The 20148-nt window shown below is 36.6% G+C and overlaps 1 protein-coding gene across 21 annotated transcripts in view; it reads right to left on the reverse strand.

The window, feature by feature from the left end:
• MEF2C (myocyte enhancer factor 2C) overlaps positions 1-20148 on the reverse strand; it is a 136189-nt gene that overhangs the window by 47304 nt on the left and 68737 nt on the right. For all 21 annotated transcript variants that reach the window (XM_027877707.1, XM_027877753.1, XM_027911693.1 and 18 more), the window contains one exon: positions 18505-18708. In XM_027877707.1, the coding sequence (XP_027733508.1) occupies positions 18505-18708 (204 nt within the window). The remainder of the gene's footprint in view (positions 1-18504; positions 18709-20148) is intronic.

Genomic DNA, 20148 nt, shown 5'->3' on the forward strand with positions numbered 1-20148 from the left:
AAAAAAAAAAAAAAAAAAAAAAAAAAAAAAAAAAAAAAAAAAAAAAAAAAAAAAAAAAAAAAAAAAAAAAAAAAAAAAAAAAAAAAAAGGTACCAGTATGATGAGTAAATGTTGCTGAATAGCAGTTCCTTTTAAAGGAAAAAGAACATTTCCTTTCATTTTTATGGTACTCTAATTGTTTATCCATTGGTAAAAATGCCCAAATCAATATATTTTTCAAAAATGGTAAATTCCAATAGAGGCCAAATCTCCGAAACTCTAGCCTCCTGTTTCATTGCAGTATGGAGGCCTTAAATAGCACAAAGCAGTAACCATCAGCTGACTATTCTGCTGATAGAGTCAAGCTGTCACCAAGCAGAAAGAGAAGAAAATCTCTTCACTAAGTTTAGAGTAAGCAAGGACTATTTGAGAATCCAAATTGGCCCATGATAAACTATGAGAACAGATAACTCAAACAATGCAGAATTTCGTATTTAAGATGGCTTTATCCCCTGTATGTATAAGTTCTGTTATTTACCAGAAACATTTGCGTAAATTGTATCTATCCTTAAAGAGCTGCCAAAATCTCTATCCTATGATACACATTTGTCAGCCTACCAAAGTGTCATCTGCTAGAAACAAAGAACTGCTTTTTTTTTTTCCTGTGGAGAATCTTAGAGGGTGTTAAAATGCAGACAGAAACTTTGTAAGCTGAAACTTACAGATAAATTAAGTAAACACTAACCAAAAAAATGGTAAGAAAGTAGAGTCAGGATTTGTATGAAGTAGCTGGATGAAACTCCAGAACTGGATAATTATCTCTGAAAGCTAGTCCCTTAAACAACTAAGTTCCTGAACCATAACTTTAAACGTCATACTGCTCCTAGCACTCTGGTCTTTTCTTAAGAGAGGTAAGCACTTCTCACAAAAGGAAAGAATCAGAAAAGACCAAATTAGCAAAAAGTTGTCAGATTTTGAAAAGGTTTTTGATAATTTAGGAAGCTTTCCAGGCAAGGGAATTCTAAATCTCCATTATTGCAAACTGTTCCATCATGGAGGCAAAATTCCCTTAACATAAGATTATCCAAGGGTTAAATTGCTACTGCACTCTCAGAAGACCCAGTTTAGCTCCCACTTGTCTTACCAACTTCCCGCATGGGCTTTGTTAATTCACTTTTATGTAGTTCTCCCTCTATAAAAAGCCAAATGATAGTAACCACCAGTATGATTGGGGTGCTATAAGAAGGAAAAACGCAAACAAGTGGCAATGTACTCAACTAGAAGTCTAAATTTGATGTAAACAGACAGACCCTCACATACACCTGCAAAACTTGCTTTACATGCTGACCTCTGCAGTGTTGTTGAGCAGAAGATAAGTTAAATTGCCAACATAATGGTCAGTTATGGTACTCTGCTTGGGAGAGAAGAAAACCTTAGAAAAGGAGCAGCTTCTAGTTCTTGTTGAGAAAACAGAAGAGTCAGAGGCATAATCAAGACACAGTTTACAGAGATACTAGAAAAATCATGGCTGAGAAGAAGAAAAAAAGAAGGGAAGGGAAGGGAAGGGAAGGGAAGGGAAGGGAAGGGAAGGGAAGGGAAGGGAAGGGAAGGGAAGGGAAGGGAAGGGAAAATTCTTAATTCAGAAATTAAATATCTTGGTTGAAAATTTCAGCTGCTTCTGGAAGCAGCTAAAACATTCTAAATTTTATGATTTTTCATTGTGAAACTGGATTTCTTTTTTTGGATATAATTACAGGTTTTAAAAATGAATTGTTACATTGGCCTGCCAAAGTCTTACTGTCTGAGATCTTAAAATCTTTAATCATATGGTCTTTACAAGCAGAAAATTCTGTGGGCTACAAAAGATGTCTCCACTGGAGTCCCCTAATTCTGCAGGAGAGATGGTCAAATAAATAAGATTTCAACCTATTTAACTTTTCTAAGACTTGGTTGAGAATGGCATGAGGGACACTGTGAATGTGGGCATAGTAGGTTCTGCTTCACTTGGCAAAAGCTTAGCTGTGGGCTTTGACCAGCTTTGGCATCTCTCGCTGCTGCAGCAAAAATCACTGTGCAGGACTGCCTGCTTTGCCCTGCCACCTGACACTCCTCACCCCATGCCAGAGTTGCAGAGGTGGAGCAGCCAAGGGGTGGGCATACATACCCTTCCTCTGACTCTGCCATGAAGGTGGTGACCTCCAATGCAGGAAAAGCAATAAATAGCATGGAGGTACTCACATCTCCAGATAACACAGCTGTTTTCTCAGAGTCTCACTGAGTCATGTCACATATAAGAAGGGGAACTTTTCTAACTGAAAATCCCAAATCCAGAGCAGCCTGAAGGAGTGCATTTGTTTTAAAGAACTGACCTCCTATGTAATGTCACTTCACAGTGTTTTGCAACACTGACACAGTGTTTTGAGGACTGTGTTCCTGAGAAAAAAGGTAACCCTCACTGACTTAGAATCATAGAATCATAAAATTAACTGGGTTGGAAGAGACCTCCAAGATCATCAAGTCCAACCCTTGATCCAACCCCACTGTGATTACTAGATCATGGCACTCAGTGCCACATCCAGCCTCATCTTAAAAACCTCCAGGGACGGTGAATCCACCACCTCTCTGGGTAGGCCATTCCAGAGATCACTCTCTCTATAAAGAACTTCCTTCTAATATCTAACCTAAACCTCCCCTGGCAGAGCTAAAGCCTGTGCCCTCTTGTCCTGCTGATGATTGCCTGGGAGAAGAGACCAACCCCCACTTGGCTACAACGTCCTTTCAGGTAGTTGTAGAGAGTGATGAGGTCTCCCCTGAGCCTTCTCTTCTCCAGACTAATCAACCCCAGCTTCCTCAGCCTCTCCTCATAGGACTTGTGCTCAAGTCCCTTCACCAGCCTGGTTGCTCTTCTCTGGACCCGCTCCAGCACCTCAATGTCCTTCCTGAACTGAGGGGCCCAGAACTGGACACAGCACTCCAGGTGTGACCTCACCAGTGCTGAGTACAGGGGAAGAATCACTTCCCTGCTCCTGCTGGCCACACTGTTCCTGATCCAGGCCAGGATGCCATTGGCCTTCTTGGCCACCTGGGCACACTGCTGGCTCATGTTCAGCTTCCTGTCGATCAGCAACCCCAGATCCTTTCCTCCTGGCTGCTCTCCAGCCACTCTGAACTCAGCCTGTAGCGCTGCAGGGGGTTGTTTTGGCTACCTTGAGAAAAACAATCAGAAGTCAGTAATATTTTGACTTTTTTTTTCTGACATGCTCAGCCTGTGCACAAGGAATACAGGATCCTTAGCTAATGAGGAGCTGAAATCCACAGGTGCAAAAGTACTACTCCTGTTCTTGCCATGCTGGAACATGCTGGAGGTTTGGGCCAACTACAAACCAAACTTGAAACAATCATGATGAGAGATGGAACAACAGTTGCATTTTCTTCTGGCAATTTTTTGGCAAGAAAACGAAGGTCTTTTACTTATTCCATTATCTTGGCTATCTTCTGAGCTGTGTGTAGTCAGCAGCCTGCTACCACAGAAGTGAGCTCTTTCCTAAGCTCTGTAGAGCATTTACAGTGCAATAAAACAACCTAGAGGAAAGGTAAAGAGTATTACATGGAATAATAAAGGAGTACTTCATGGTTTGTAACAGTTATTCTGTGTCTGAATACAAAAATTCTATTTTAAAATCAGTCAGAAGCTAACTGTGCCAAAGAAAGCAGAGACTGTGATAAGGCTAAAGATGAGATTACCTCAAAATACACATCGCTTTGCCTCTTACTATTGATACATTAAAATCAAAGATCTGGCAAAGAGATCCTGACTGATTTTTGTGGTCCCAGCCTTTCACACAGCACTTAATGCAGTGAAAGGGACCAGCAATGCCTTAAATAACTAAAATTTCAATGAAATTTAGTAATGCTAGAAGACCCTTTCTGTGAAGAGGCCAACAGGTATATAAGCAGTGAGAGTAAAAGAATTTTTCCAGCTCAGAAGTGCAAAATTTTGATCCTAGTGTCTATAGTGTCTATATTCTCCACAACGTGAAAATTTCAAATATGCAGCAGCAAACTTACTGACACTGACTGTTAAAGGTTGGTAAGATTCCTGTTTCTATCTGGGGTATGCTATATCACAAAACCACAGAATACAATAGCAGTAGCAGGAATTGACGAGTACTTCTTTTATTCCTGCCACTGAGTTGGTTGTGGAGATCAGCAGGAAGCAGACCTAACTGCAGAATGTTTAGGTGTAGTCAGCTCTGTTACTCCATCACCCTTCATGAAAAAGGAGGTGGAATTAAGGAAGTTTCTCCCATGAAAAATACTATACAGGAGTAGATGGATTTCTCAAACTCCTTAATAGGAAGGAATGAAAAATTTAATCTGTGTGAGAGACAAAAAAATTTTCTATAACACTTGAGACCCAGTGTTTCACCTCAAGTCCAAGCTTAGAATCATCTCCCTTCTCTTCAGGCTACACTTATGAACTCAGGGGCATTACTATCACGTGAGTTTAGTCTTACTAAATAAACTGCTTACTGTTGATACAGGTCAATTCACAATTGTCAAGTTATATTTACACATATATAGGTATATACAGGGGTCCTAGCTGTTCAAGGGTTCCACTAATAATGCCAGTTAGGAAGAACTACCACCCCCCCCCCCAACCTGAAAGCCATAAATGAAGATGTCTCTAGGACAGTGAAATGATAGCACATCTTTCCAAGCATTCTTTGGAAAAAAATTACTTTTTAAAGTGACAGGGTAGGCAAATAGTCAGTGAGGAGTGTTCCTTAGCCACATTGCTTTGAGCTTACACTGAAACCATAAAGAGCAGTCCACACCCTGCTGCAATTGCTTTGCTGCATGAAAGGGCCTTGTGACAAAAAAAAGGGTTATGGAATAGATCCAATAAAGGATTTAGGGACATAGAAATCTCAATTTGGCAATACTTACTATTTAGGCACCTGATCTTCAGAGTGGAATTCACACTGTGTTAGGATCTGAGGCACCGGAAGAGTTCGGTGCTACAGAACAGGATCCAAACCTGAAGCATGTGATGAAGTTGTGAGTGACCCAGACCAAGCAAGTGGGTTTTTGGAAATCCTATCCCTCATCAGAAGTCACACTGCTCACCCAGGGCTGCAGAGACGCCTTTGCCCCTAAAGCCCTACTGGGTGTTCAGGCACTGACTCAAGCATACCGCCCCTCCTACAGGTAGCCTTTCAAAGACCCTAGGGAGACTCGTTCTTCCCTTTCAATAAAAGCTTGCTGTTGCAGATTTTCTGTATAACAAATGGTGGTTAGAAACATGCTAACTGGAAACTGGAAACACAGATTCTGTTTCTTCCTTGATCTGAATGGGCTCAAAACTATTGCCTCCCATATCCCTGGAATGGATAGGATTTACCCAGCTTCCTATGCTCTTGAAAACTGTAGATAGGTTAAACCTCTGCACTCCGCTTTAATATTTTGCTTTTGTTCATTAACATATGCAATGTTTGTTGGATCAGAGAAACAGTACTTGACAGAGGACAGAGTTCTATGGCTTGTCATAGCATTTTTGCTTGAAAAACATCTGTTGAAGTCCTTTGGATCTTAAAGTGGGACTGGAAGAGACTCAATTTTGGCCCAGATTGGATTAATACTTATTAAGGATAGTATAGACCTATAGTAATCTTCAAGGGTAAATATGAGATCCTTCACAAACTTCATGCACATCCAGATGAGACTTTTGGATAAATGACATTGGTTGCCACATTTTTTGTGTAGTCACTTCTTAAAGTTTTTGTTTAGTCACATCTGTGAAACATATACAGACATAGGGTGAAAAGTAATGATCATAATTATGAATTTTTATTCATAAGTTAAACAATATGTAGGTTGTGTGAAAATTTACATATAAGGAGGCAGGTTTCTTCTCACATGGGTTAAAAAAATACAGCTTAGCTGCTAAGGCACATACTGGTAACTGCTGTGAAGCTTTCAGCTTACCGATATATGTTTGAACATGCTAGAAGTATGTAATAACCAAGCCTTGCCATGTAAAAATGAAAGGAAAATTTATATGTTTTTACGTTTTTCATGCTATAGACATGATTATATTGTAGTAATTTAAATATGCACCATGCAGTCCACTAGGGGCTGTTTCTTTGTCAAGATTTTGATCTCTTTTGAATCTATCTATATCAGCTGTATGTTGTTTAAAGTATTCTTATCAACTCTTCTATAATTTACTTTCTTTGAACAGCCTGTGTGCTGGAACATTTGATCAAAGAAATAAACATTTACTTGAGCAACCCAAAGTCAAGTGCATGATCATTTTTATAACTCTGTATTATAAAATGTAAATATAGCTGTCCATAGATTATATGGGATGATATAAATAAATGGATTTGAGATTTTTGAAATACAAGCATATGCAATGTGTCACATATTTTTGCCTTTAACATTCCTGTCTATGATATAGAAAAATCAATGAATTGTTTAGAACACAGATTATGCAACTTTTAATAACTTTACTCCTCTGTTAACTGGCAACCAATATACAGAAACACTCATGGTAAATTAAGTAAGGAAAACACGAAAACATAAAGCTTTGGATTTATAAATTTCTTCATAAAGAAAATGTTGATGGAAGCTCTGCTTTTTTCTAATGCAAAGAACAATGGCAATTTAAGATTTAACATCGCCTAACAGTTCCGAACTATGGACATTATTCACAGCTGATCACTAGACTTGTGATTATTAAAAACATAGACAATAAATCATATATGTTTGATGTTTTATAGCTCCACAAATTTGTTAACTTACATTCAATTCAATTATCTTTTATATAAACACACATGTAGAGGCCTCACTGAATTGAGGGCAAATGGAGTCTAATCTATATGAAGTACATAATACATAAAAGATGGATGCAAATTTTATAGTAAGCAAATAAATAATTAATTTATACCTTCTTACTGTAACAAAGTAAAAAAGTCAGCATATTTTGAAGTTTAACAGAACTTTTGCCAGAGCTATGAAAACTGTGGAAAGGCATCTCAAAAACATACAGTGTGAACTGTGTCCAGGGAAGGAGAGGTATGAAGGTATTTTGCTTCATGTAAAAGAAAAGGGTAAGATGTTCTGGCCTGAGCAGAACATTTAACGTGCCAGGTCCCTAGCAGGTGATTGAAGTAGGCAAAAAGCCAGGATTGGACTGACTTTAGTATCCCGATCCTCTCTGGTGATGAAGTTGCCCTTACAGAGTGCCTTTGTTATTCAGGGAAGGGGTTCACTTTTTCCCAGCTCTGTAGCTGGGTGTTTTACTTCTTAGTATAGATACATAAATGCTACTCATAGTATGAACTATTTAGGTCCCAACTCTGCCACCCTTCCTGACACTGGGACTGTTTCAAAGAAAGAGCCATGATTCTGCAGAGATTTACAGGAGCATTCAATTTTCTTCTTATGAATAGTTTCACTGTCTGAAATGGGACTCCTACAAATCCTTTTAGAATTGAGACCTATTCTAGTATTGCTTAGTGCAAAAGGTGACAGAATCTGTAGAAACTGTTGTCTATGCCAGGAACTATAACCAGACAGATGTGAAGTTAGTCAGAAGGCTTCCATTGGCCACTCTAGGCTTTAATCAGTGATCTAATAAAACCTGAATGGTAGACTTTGCATAGCAAAATTTTTTGGCTTCTGATACCATAGGGCTCTTTTTACCTAATGCAACTATGAGTGGTGGCTAAGGACCCACATCTGGAAATACTTATAAACTGAAAAATCCCCTTGCTCATATGTAAGCACATGAAAAACTGCATCACTTTCTGAGTTTGCTAGAAGCTCAGTGTTGCATAATCTTAAATATTGGTTTGACAAAGCACAGTCATCAGCTTATGGGAGCCCAATAAAACAAAAAGTCTTGGGGAAAAAGGGAGCAAGGTCAGGACTTTGCATTAAAATAGTTGTAAAGTAAGAGAAGATGTGGTATTTCTACACTTGTGATTATTACTACAGTGTAGGAATCCCAGTAAATAACCACATTTTGTATTTACCTTACAAAGCAGAGATATTTCAATGATGAAAATGAAAAATGGGTTTGCTCAGAAAAGCCTTTGTGTCTGGAACACAGCTATAAGTAGTTCACTATCTAGGTTGAAAATGGAAATGCAGGATAGTGTTCTATTTTTCCGTGCTTGCAGTGAAGATACAATACTCAAATTCAGCCTTGGTAGTTACTAATACACCACACAGACACAATTACACCCTGTGTACTGCATAAAGGAATCACTTGTGTCTGCCTCTGTTACAATGAGCAGTGGGGGGCCAACATGCAAGAAGACAAAATGCTTTACAAGGAGGAAGGAGACCAGAAGAGTCAATGTACCAAAATACAAGGACCTTGATTCTTTTTTGAGTGATTTAAGTCCCTTTCCATCAATTATCATCCTTTGTCTCCAGAGTCTTATCACAAGCAGCATTACAGGAACTGAACAAAACAATACTCAGGCTCAAATAACCCGGTGAACTGTGCTGACATTTCCACACCCTGTTGCTGTGTTTGACCATGTTACTAAGTTTTAAACAAAAAGCAAAAGACAAAACCTCAAAATCTAAAATGGAAAAGACTCCATACAGAACTTGTATGTTTTAAATAACATGCTCAGCCCTTCCTAGTGTTTTTTCTGCCATCTAGTATTACTGATACCTCACACTGCAATACCATAATGATGTGATATGAAAAACTGCAGCACAAAACAACACTGACTTTTTCTAATTTGACAGCTTCTCAAGCAAAAAGTTCATGCTTTGCAGGATTCTCAACATGTTTATTTGTTAGTAAATTAGATCCTGTCCCTTTCCATTCCAATCTCCCTTTCCCTCTTGGTGAAATTTGAGTTTCAGAACAGTTATAAATTAAAAACCTCGCTTATATAGGCAGAAATGCTCTGCAGCTAAATTTTGATATTTTGCAGTGAAATACACAAAGTCTATTCATTCACTTCTACTGTTCAGAAACAGAATAATAATTTTTTTTTTTTATTACTGATATGTGAATTTTGAGGGCACATGAAATCTATTTTTTTTTTTTTCATTCATTCACGCTAGATATGGACATTTCATGGTAATTCTTGACAGAACACTGCAGTCATTGCTTATCTGAAAATAAATTAGAAAACATGTTGAAAGTCAAAAAAAAAAAAAGACCTTAGGAAAGTCAGCTATTTTTGACAGTAAGTTAGCTTCTGTGAAACAAAGCCTTGTCTTTCAGAAAGTGTTTACGATCTATGAGGGAAAAAAAAATATATCCTTGGGCTAAAATGTTTATTGGCACCTAGGAGTCTGAAGAGAGCAAGTCAGGCCTGTGGTTTTTTGAGGGCACTTTATCATTGCCTGCATTCTCAAAGGGATCTGTGAATGAATAGAGTTGGATTACTCAGTCTTCTACTCCACGCCTATTCCTCTCCATTTTCCTTGGCAAGACTGAGCGCCAAGCTATTTTTAGTTAGAATGTTTTCTATTTTTAGACAAATATCAGTTAAGAGACATTGTTAGGAAAAATTTAAAAAAAGAAAAACACATGTGGGTGGGGATGAGGCTTCCCATCTCATATTGTGAAGCAAGCCCTTCAACCTGTAACTCCAGGCATTTCAGCTGCTTCCAATCTTGGAAAAATAAAGAAAATTCAGAGTTCAGGGATTTAAAAATAAACCTACCCTCTGGCAAACACACCAAAATACAACAAGCTGTTACTATGTGAAACAGTGACTACAAAAACAAAGAACATTCTCCAATGTCTAGATTGGGATAAAACTTTGGAGCTATTAAGTTATAAGAATGTTACACAGACTGTAATGTAAGATTTTTCCAGCTTCTTAGCCAGATATATCATGTTTTGGAGAAAGAAACAGTGATCTGTGAAATAGATTTTGTTTTAAGAAATACAGCTTCAAGATCCCAGTCTGACAAAGAAAGGAAGTATTAACAGAGTTTGAAACACATTTACATTCTGCACATATTTTTCACTTTTGTCACCACAGCATTTTAACAACAATCCATTAAAAATATTTACTAAGTTATTAAAATATTTTAAAAATTATTATGAAAGAATAAATGAAAAATAACATGACCTGACCCTCAATAAGGTTAAAACATGAGGACCAGACCTCCTTCGAACTATACTCAAAAGAAGCTTTTGCTCTACCATGGGCTTCAGAGTAACTAACTTTGCACCTCTTTTTAGCTTTTTCGGTTCCTACTCTCTTCTTAAATAATACAGAAAAACAAGCTCTAAGGTGAGCGGCTTCCCTTTCATTTGAGATACATTAGTATTACAAACTACTTTTTGTGTTAATCAAATCTTTGTTGAAATAAATCATAATGGAAATCACTTTTTTTGTTTGTGTTTTTGAGAAAAAGCAAAAGTTATAATACAACTTTCCTTTAGTTGCTTTTTTCACATACTGATTTAATTTGAAACGTATTAGAGAAAAATAAAAGAACAGTGTCAACATCTGAACCTCTGCCTTTCTTCTCCTAGCCTGAAAAGTAACAAAAGTCTTTCACTCATTAAATGCACAGTAACAGGAAGCTGCAGAGTTATCAAGGAGAGCTTGAACAATAGCCTGGGAAGATAAAGAGTCAAAAATCTCATGAGGATAAGTGGAAGGAAGAGAATAAATTGCTACCTATTGGGTGCAGTAGAGGGACTAATTTGGTCACTACCACTGACTGGAACAGTAGTCCCACTGAGGGACTACTTTGGACAGAATAAAATTGCCTTCCACAGTTTTCCAGCTTTGAAGTTTCTCTCATGGCCTTGTAATAGTTACTATTTACATGAAGCCCAAATTGATAGAATAATAAGATTAGGTGAGAATACCAGTTTCTGTTTAAAAGTGATGTATTTCTAAAGTAAATGCTAAAAAAATTAAATCAGTATTGATGAAACAGACAGATTTTTAGTACTTTTGAAAACGAGATATTTTCCCTTCAGAGATTTTTTTCTGTAGTAATCGTGGTTAGGAAAAGCATAGAAAAACCTCACATAACATTAGGTTACGAACACATTTTGCAAAGGCTCAGTACTAGGATGGCAAACAAAGAAAGATCAAAGGAATATTTAAAAAATGCTGAAGATCTTGAAGTCAGTCCCATGATTTTGTCATATATGATGTTGGTAATAGTGACTTGGCTCATATTTACTATAAATTAAAAAACGTGAAGGCATTTAAAAAGCCTAAATAATCATCCAAAGTAAGTTTCTTGGCCACTGGACACTTTCCAAACATCTCCTGGCCTGTGGTACTGGTACCAGTAGCTGTTTTTTGAACAACCAGTCTTTAACCAATTTACAAAGGAAATCAATAGTGCTACCCCCATTTTACAGATAGGGAAACTGAAGCATTAGGAGGAAATGTGACTTACCCAAGGTCACACAAGAGTATTTGGCAAAGCTATTAATAAAATAGAAGTCTCACGAGTCCTAGTCCAGGGCAGTATCCAATACACTGTACTGTCTTTAGATCACCCTGAATAACCTTTCGTACATACAGGCTTACTTTCTATACTGTCCCAGATCTTCAGCCCATCATAGTTGAAAGAATTCCCCTGATTTCAACAGCTCAAAATGTGACTTGATGTGTATTTCACAGCTTGTTTATATGTAGTATTAAGTTATGATGACAAGAGGAGAAAATACATTTATTATATTAAACAAGCTAAAACAGTTGCCTTACTTTTCTCTAAAAAGAGAACATACAGAGAGTTATATGGGCTTATTTACTACAAATATACAGATAAGAGTCTTAATTGATATGAAGAGGCTTACAGAATCTAATTAACCTCCTAGCTAGTCATTAGCTCTGTGACCTTTAGAAATAATTGACAGAAGATATTTTCTTTTCTCTTCATCTCATTCAGAACTTCCACACCAAGTGACTAATCCTACACTAATCCTCTAGGACCCACAGCACACCTGTAAGGACTGATGGGATAATGTGCAGTAAGTCCATGAGCAAAACAGGACCATGGTACTCCTCTCAGGCACAAGTACTGCCCATGGACTTCCAAGTGCTATTCTCGTCAACTCCAACCTTTTAATGTGCTAAGCTATACTAAGTTTTAAATCTCAAGTCCCTCAGAAAAATTTAGCAGTATTTCATGCTTACTAACATGTTGTGGCTAGTCATACTAAAAGCGAGTGGATTTTCAGTTCAAGCTAGTTTTTCTAGAAGCCTGTGGAAGAATTTATTGCTATATATCACTGGCTGTACGCTTTCATTGAATGCATTTTTTTTCAGAGCAAAAATGTTTTTTTCAACAAGTAAAATGCACACAAGAAAAAAATTCTAAATTCAGTCACCCTATAGGGCTTGGTATTACTTTGTTCCCTGTCATTTTAACATTTAGGTCTGTGAAGGTTTCCCTATGTGCTGTGAAACACAAAGGATGAGCCATCTACAGGATGAATTTCACATGTTCAGAACCTCCCTTCTTCCTCTTAGGGGAAAATGCTGCTGCAAATTCTTTGTTATGTTCAGACTGTTCTCCCAAATAGAGGAGTCCACTGAAAAAGGGGAAATACTCTGTAAAAGGTCAATTCACCAATAGTTACTAGAGCAATGAAGATGTATGACCCTAGGCAAAGCAGGTTAAAAGAATGATGCTAGATGCTCATTATCCATGAAAAAGAGTCTAGAATGTGTAAATTATTTAACAGTGTGACATATTATTGCAAAGTAGAACTACTTTTTTTTTTTTTTTTTCCTATGGTAAACCTGAAGCTGCGTCACAATGGCCTTGAGATAATTAATCTCCTAGAATAGTTCAGATTAATTCTTGATGAAATCTTCACTATCACTATGTGATAAAAAGCAAGAGTACACCCAATTCAAGTTTTCCATACTTACTTAATTTCCATGAGAAAAGAGAGGAAAAGGAGGATAGAGGAGCATCAGGTGTAATAGAAAATCAATCCCTTACAGTCAGATTGAAAGAGCAAGGGACATGAGAAACAGGAGAGCACAACTTGATGACACTCTGAAGTATGTATTGGTGTGCGATTGGGAAAAGATTAAGAAGGATGAAACTGAGGATGAGGTGAAGGTCCTCAGAAACTGTCAAAAGTAAATCCTTCATAAGAGAGGTATAAACATTATTTGAAAGAAACAGTACTGATATATGTTACATGGAGAATCTTGTTACTGTATTATCATCACCTTATTTTGCAACCTGTTCTACTGTGCCATATCTGAAGTAGGATTGTAAATACTTTGAGGCAGAACCTGTCAGTGTGCACTAGAATACAGCAAAATTGCAAGAGTGAGCGAAGAGGTGGGTGAAAGGGGATAATATCCTTCATATATATTCAGGTCAAAAAAACTATGTAGAGTACAGCTGAGAACAAGGTATTATTGAAGCAGAAAGATATCACACTGTATTGCAGGAGCTGACACCTTCCTATATGGAAAAGTCTATCTTGAGGACCCTGAAACCCTTCTAAGGGTCAGGGAGATAAAAAAAAAAAATTAAAAACAACAACAACAACAACAACAACAACAAAACACCACAAACAAAACCCCCCAAAAAACCCCCCAAAAAACAGAGAAAAAAGAAGCAGTTGAAGTCAGACACCAGAAAAAGATACAGCCAAAAGCAGATAACGAGAGATATTTCAGAAAAGGTAAAGACACTGAGCTCATGGGAGAGCTTTTTGTAAGGTGAAAGACTGCTGCAAAGAGAGACAGATGTGTGTGCATGCATGCAAAGTAGGAGTTTTACACAGTGAACTTTGCAAAATTAAGAGAGTTGGTGGGTAATCAGTGCTCATGACATAGAACCTAAGTTAGCAAAGAGAAAGATGAATGAAGTCAGTGTTCCTCTTTTTTCTCTACTAGTTATTAGTGGTACAGCAGAAGGGAACTAAGGTGGATGGATGTTTGCCTGAAAATGGAAGATAGGTTTAATGGGATGAATTTGAAAGGGCTGACCTAGTAGGAGAACTTGAACTAAAGGCAGTGACCACTGAACCAGCAGAGGAATAGAAGCCAGTTGGAGAAAGAGGGACAATAATAGCAGCAGGGTCATGGAAATTGATGGATTGGGGGCTTAAAAAGAGCTGAAAGATAAAGTGGTGAGTGATTTGTGGAGGAATGATTTATGTGCACGCAGAGCAAGGATCAGCCTATTAAACTCAGTATCCAAGAAACTGAATCAAAACGAGGACTTAGTGAAAACTCACTAGAGGTCTGCTAAAGCTGAGACAGTAGCTGATGCTTTGACATGAAATAAATGACAAGGAAAAAGGGACAGTGACTGAGAAAAGAGGCAGGAAGTTTCACCTTAAATCAGCAAAGCCTTGATGGCTTAACTGAAGAATTACGGCAGATTTCTGTAACATTGTTAGAGCTCTAATTCCATTGGAAGCCAAGATACAAGCATTCCCCAGTACTGATGCAATGAAATCTGTCCCCTTCAATCTAAGGTCCCTTCTGAGCTCCTAAGCAGTGGACTCGCAGCACTGGATTCTTGTTAATCAGAGGAGTGTGGCACTGAAATATCACTGACATAAGCTGTGTTACAATCACTTCTGTTTTACAGAAACAAGGAGAGGATCTGGCCTCATTTTTAATAAATATGAAGAATGCATAATGCATATACTCAACTGCTGTAAAGCTCCAACATTTTCTCTTCCCCATTTCCTTATTGCCATAACAAAGTTATTGCCTAGTCCTATGGAACTTTGCTGAATATATTACTGTTGGTAGTTACATACACACTTGGAAGTTAGCATAAATATTAAATTAATATTTTTTCCCCAATGCTGAAGGAATTCTGCATGGTTTCTGCTATCATTAAAAGAAATTACTATATCCAGCAACTAATACTCACTTTTTAACTGAAGGAAAATTGAATGAATGAATGAATGACTGTGGTGTGAGTGGTTTGGTGGTTGAGGACAAAAAAGCTTCAGTTTGAAGAATCTAGTTAACTCTAAAGAGAAGTCTCAGAATATAACTTTTTCCTCTGCCCTTCCTCCCCCATCCCACCCTCTCAGAACTAATACGTATCTTCATATAGATTTTGGTAAAACTCACAATAGTTGTCACTGTTGCTTAAAATGGGTAAACTTGAATGTTGACTGAAAATATTTTCCTCTTCTTGAGTACACAGTGACTTTTAGTTATCTGTATTTGTTGTAAGTGTATTTAGTGGGTGTTAATTGAAAAACATTCAGCTGGTAGATAATTTTTGTGCTGTGAAAATCTCAGATATACCAAACTGCATGTTTATCAACACCATTTTGAATGAAGAAACTGGAAAACACCATCTCATATATATATGTAATATATTTATTACATGAAAATAAAATGGTTACACATGTAAAAAAAATGTGAGCTATTTATTTAAAACATTAAAAGAAAAGAGCTCAAAGAATAACAGGAACTGGCCTTTACAATTCTCTTGATATTAGCCACTCCATTTTTTTATCAAGACAAATTTATTGAGATCATATTCCTATAAGCTGGATAGGACCAATTTTCCACTGAAAAATAGTGTATTGAAAAATGTGTAATGTTTGTTAGATGTATGACACTTTCTGTCTTCTGATATTTAAATAACAAGTTATGGCCCAAAACCTCACTCCTTCAGAAATGTTAAATGTAATTAATCCCAGTAATTAAACTGAAAACATTTGCTTAATAAAATTAACAGCTTTAGCCAGATCTACATGAAAAGTTATACAATTTTTCTATTTGAATAGCAGTGATTTAACTTAAAAGTAATTAACTACATATTAGAGAGCTTTTAATTTTCTTTGAATATAGATTGTTCCAAGAGGCTATAACATATTCTGATGACTGATAACATGGTTCTATCACAACTGAAAAGTAACTAAATAGTTAATATTATGCTGATTGTGAATGGAAATTGGATTTTAAAGACCTTTATACAGTTGACAGATATATTTCAAACTTTCATAAGTCTATCTAAAAAAGTTTTCTTTCTCTAGTACTGTGCAGAAATCTGTGAGTACAGCTATGACCTTTTCTTCTGCTGAAATATAGTTATTGAACAATTGAAAATGATCAGATTTAATAATACTGTCTGATTCTCAGCTGCAGGTGATTGCTCTGGAAGAATAAGATTAAAAACTTGTAAGTGTGAAATCTAACTGCCTGAAAGTGAAAAGAGATGAACTCCTTACAAGGAAAATAATGTGTAATGTAGTCAGTTTAACTGATCAATTAAAGTATTTAAATGCGTGGCAGATTTATATCCTGTACCTAAAAATATACCCAAACTACAGGAAAAATCAAGCCATTTATCAAATTGCATATTTTCAGGGGCTCTATTCCTCTCCTGTACCTGTAACTACCATGTTAATTACCCAGTAAAGGCAGGATAGACCCTGCAGAAATACTCCTTAGATTCTGAAACCGTATCAGTATGGATGCAGTTTAAGTATTTTATATTTCAGGCAAAACACTGAAAAATGTAACAGCAAACTGAATTCAAAGTTGACAGAGCATATGGAAAAACTATAAACCTTCACTTAATTTGGTCTTTTCTGCCTATTGTTAGGCTGCTCAGTTTAAATAATGCATATTTCAATTACCTACTTTTATTTTCATCCCTGTAAAAAGGTATGCCCACCAAACCTTGGGTATAGCCAGAAAATTATACATCTGCATTCAAATCTGCCTATCAACCTATCCAAATTGTCCCACTCTTCACGCAGAAAGGAATTTTGCTGGTGTAGCGAGTGCTCCTTCTGAAAAATCTGATAGTTATAACAACATAGAAATTATTTGAAATTTTAAATTTTAACTCAGGTACCTTTAAAAACCATAGTCCTCAAGATCAAAAGTATTCATTCACTGTAAAGCAAGTAATAAATCCCTAAATGGATTACTCACCTATTTCCACAAGAAAGCCTGCAGGAAGAAGTAAAGATATCACAGGAAACTTTTCTGCTAAGAATATTCTGGCTTTTTGCCACTATAAGAGGACAGGACATTATTTTGGGCATAGAATTTGAATTCTATTGGACAGGACATGGGCTTAAAAAATCTAGGTGACAGAAAAGGCTTCATGTCTATACAGATGATTCAAAGAGAGGAAAAGAGATGATGGAGAGGAGGAAGATATTATGCACTTTCCTCCTAGTGTTACATCACATAAATTTTTGTTCTGCTGTCAGAACCTCACCTTCTTCTAATGGTGGAGAAAATCTGGGGGGAAATCATTAAGGATGTAAAACAGTATCTTCCCAGATGGTGACACAAGGATAGACAGAAAATTGATATATATTTTTGCCCATCTATGGTGGTGTGTCTGTGACTCTTTGTAACATGTGTAGCAACGTTCATTAGGCAACATTTTTTATCCATAAAAAATATTATATGTAAATAATTAAATTCCTTACTTTGCTAGTCTCAAATGCATGACTAACTTGGGTGAAGAATTCAAAAGCATCAAAGTCTCATTTGGGACAACATACAAATTATTTAAAAATCTGAAACTAACACCTTTAAAAACTAAGCGCCAGGGTATTCAGGAATAAATTTTCCCTGATCTTTAACCTTCCATTACTTTTTAAAATAATAATATTATAATACTGGATGCCTAATCACTCAGGTGCTTTGAAAACAGAAATTGTATAGGTCAGATTATTAATTTCTTAGATATCAGTGTGAGTGCTTTGCTATAGGAACAAAATCATTGAAGGCTTCATGTATTTTGCACGGTTTGACTCCCATTGTGATTTTAAAGTAAACTGACTTTACTGCAAGTATTAGAACCTTAAATTTTAAAATTTAAAATTTTATTTTATAATTTTCATCAATTGTAATTAAAAATTGCCCTATGCTTTAAAAAACTAATAATTAAAAAGTGTTTCTAGCATTCTGACTGTTTCTAGCATTCTGCTTTAATACTGTTCCTATTACATTATATTAATAGCATTTGTGAGAGGTAGCTGAAACATTTTTATTTTGCAGATTATAAGTAAACTTTTCTTGCATTTTATTAAATATCTTTCCTCCATAAATAATCAAAAGCTAAAAAAGTCAGTTAAATGCCTCCAAGCAGTGGCTCTAAGTCTTCTTTCACATCTTTTACTATGTATATTTATATCCCCCCGGACAGATAATATAACTTTTGGAGTGTGGAGACAAGGTATGCAGTGTTTTCTGGAGAGCATGTGACTAGGAGAGACTAGGAGACAAAGGGGAGGTTCAGCTGGTTGGTAATGGTCAAGGCATGGAGAGGACTAACGGGACACAGGGACAAAGCAACACAGAAAGCTGGACAATAGGGAGCCAGAGATCCCATTGCAAGACTCAGTGGGATAAAACTTATAGCTCACAAGACATAGCTTTCTTTCAGTCTTGGCTTCACCAAGACCCAAACCAATACACCCCCAAACCAATACACCAGTGTATTGTTCTGCTCTCCTGCTGCTATGTCACCTGAGGGTCTTATCTACTTGCTTGGAGCACCTGTATCTCAGAGCAATACATGAAGTCTTACCTCAACAATATCTGAATTCGTTCGACTCTCATGTGGTTCATTGTACTCGGTATATTTCAGCAACACTTTGTCCATATCAGTGCTGGCATACTGGAACAGTTTGTTGGTGCTGTTGAAGATGATCAGAGCAATCTCACAGTCACACAGAACACTCAGCTCATAAGCCTTCTTCATTAACCCAAATTTCCTCTTTGTAAAGGTCACCTGGAAGAAAAGCAAAAAAAGTCCATCAAAACCCCACAAGTTACACTCTGTAGTCCTTCTCCTTTTTTTCTGAAATATAATGTATGACTGCAGTAGTCTTTGAGTTGAACATGTTCAGAAGACAAACACATAAATATAACTACAGTTACAAATAGAATATATATGTGTGTGTATGTGTGTTACATAAAGGAGGAAATATACCTAATTATCACTGCACAAAACTTGAGGTACAGGTAAGGAGAATGAGATGTTTTCATTTCGTGGTGCTATGAAGTGTTGATACTGCATCTCTCTAACTTCTAAACTCAGATACCCTTTAGACTGCATACATCTTTCCCATCAATATTTAAAAACTGCATCTCTGATTAGCAGTTGTAAATAGTTTGAACATGTGCAGTCAATTCTTACTTTTGATAGCAATTGACTTTGATTTCAAACCTCTCAAGTCCTTTCTTTAAAGCAAAGAAATAATTTTATACAGAATTTAAGTAGTGTAAAAGATACATTGTTCATATAAACACGCTCAAAATAGTTTTGAAGAAATATCAAGTGTTAAAAATTCAAACATTCCTGTGAGAAATGAGAATTTTAAAGCATGAATGAAGAACAAACAAGAGCTGGTCAGCTGGTCAGACCTTTGAAAAAAGGTCTTTTCTAACCACATAGCAGATTTTATTTCATTTCTTTTCATTTCATTTCATTTCATATGCTTAGAAATATGAACTGGCATTTTTTAGTACAAGAGTTCATATTATACAGGAAAAAAATAGGGATGTGTTTCTAAATTCTCAGAATGCCAGTGAATGCCCAAACATCATGCAAAACCCGGGCAGTATGAAAAATATAATTATTCTGTACAAGAGCATAGTTTCCAATGGGGACTGTTTTGACAATGAAAGACCTGCAAATCAAACAATTTTTTCCCTCTTCTTTTCTCCACTAGCTTACAAGTTCCAGTAAGACATGTGACTCGAAATAAGAAACTACCAAGAGCTGTTTAACTTAATTATATGGTTGAATTTATCTCTTTCTGTTCCTTCATATGGGCAATTTCCATTGAATCTATGTGATTCTTTACCCATATTTTATTCTCTAATAATTTTCAGCTACCAGGATTTTTAAGAAAAAAATACAGTTTTGCTAAGCGTATAATTAATCAAATCTAGCAAGCAGTCAAGGTACTCGATAGGTCAAGGACAGGCACACGACCAAGTTTATAGGTCTGCCAAATTCTGCGCTTGTTGCTGCCATTACTTGCACATCCATAAGCAGTGGCACCTCTGCACTTTAATGCTGAGGCAAGAAGATTCATCTGTACATGGTTCATATGGCTGCTGTTTTATCTTTTCACACTCCTAATGCAAGTTAACACTAACTGCAACCCCAGACTACCTTAAAATCCTGGCATGTCAGGCCATGGAAAACGTGACTTTTAAGTAT

The sequence above is a fragment of the Empidonax traillii genome, unplaced genomic scaffold (assembly GCF_003031625.1).
Source record: "Empidonax traillii isolate 1590-97213 ecotype Southwest subspecies unplaced genomic scaffold, ASM303162v1 scaffold4:size3804566, whole genome shotgun sequence".
NCBI classification, from domain to species: Eukaryota; Metazoa; Chordata; class Aves; order Passeriformes; family Tyrannidae; genus Empidonax; species Empidonax traillii.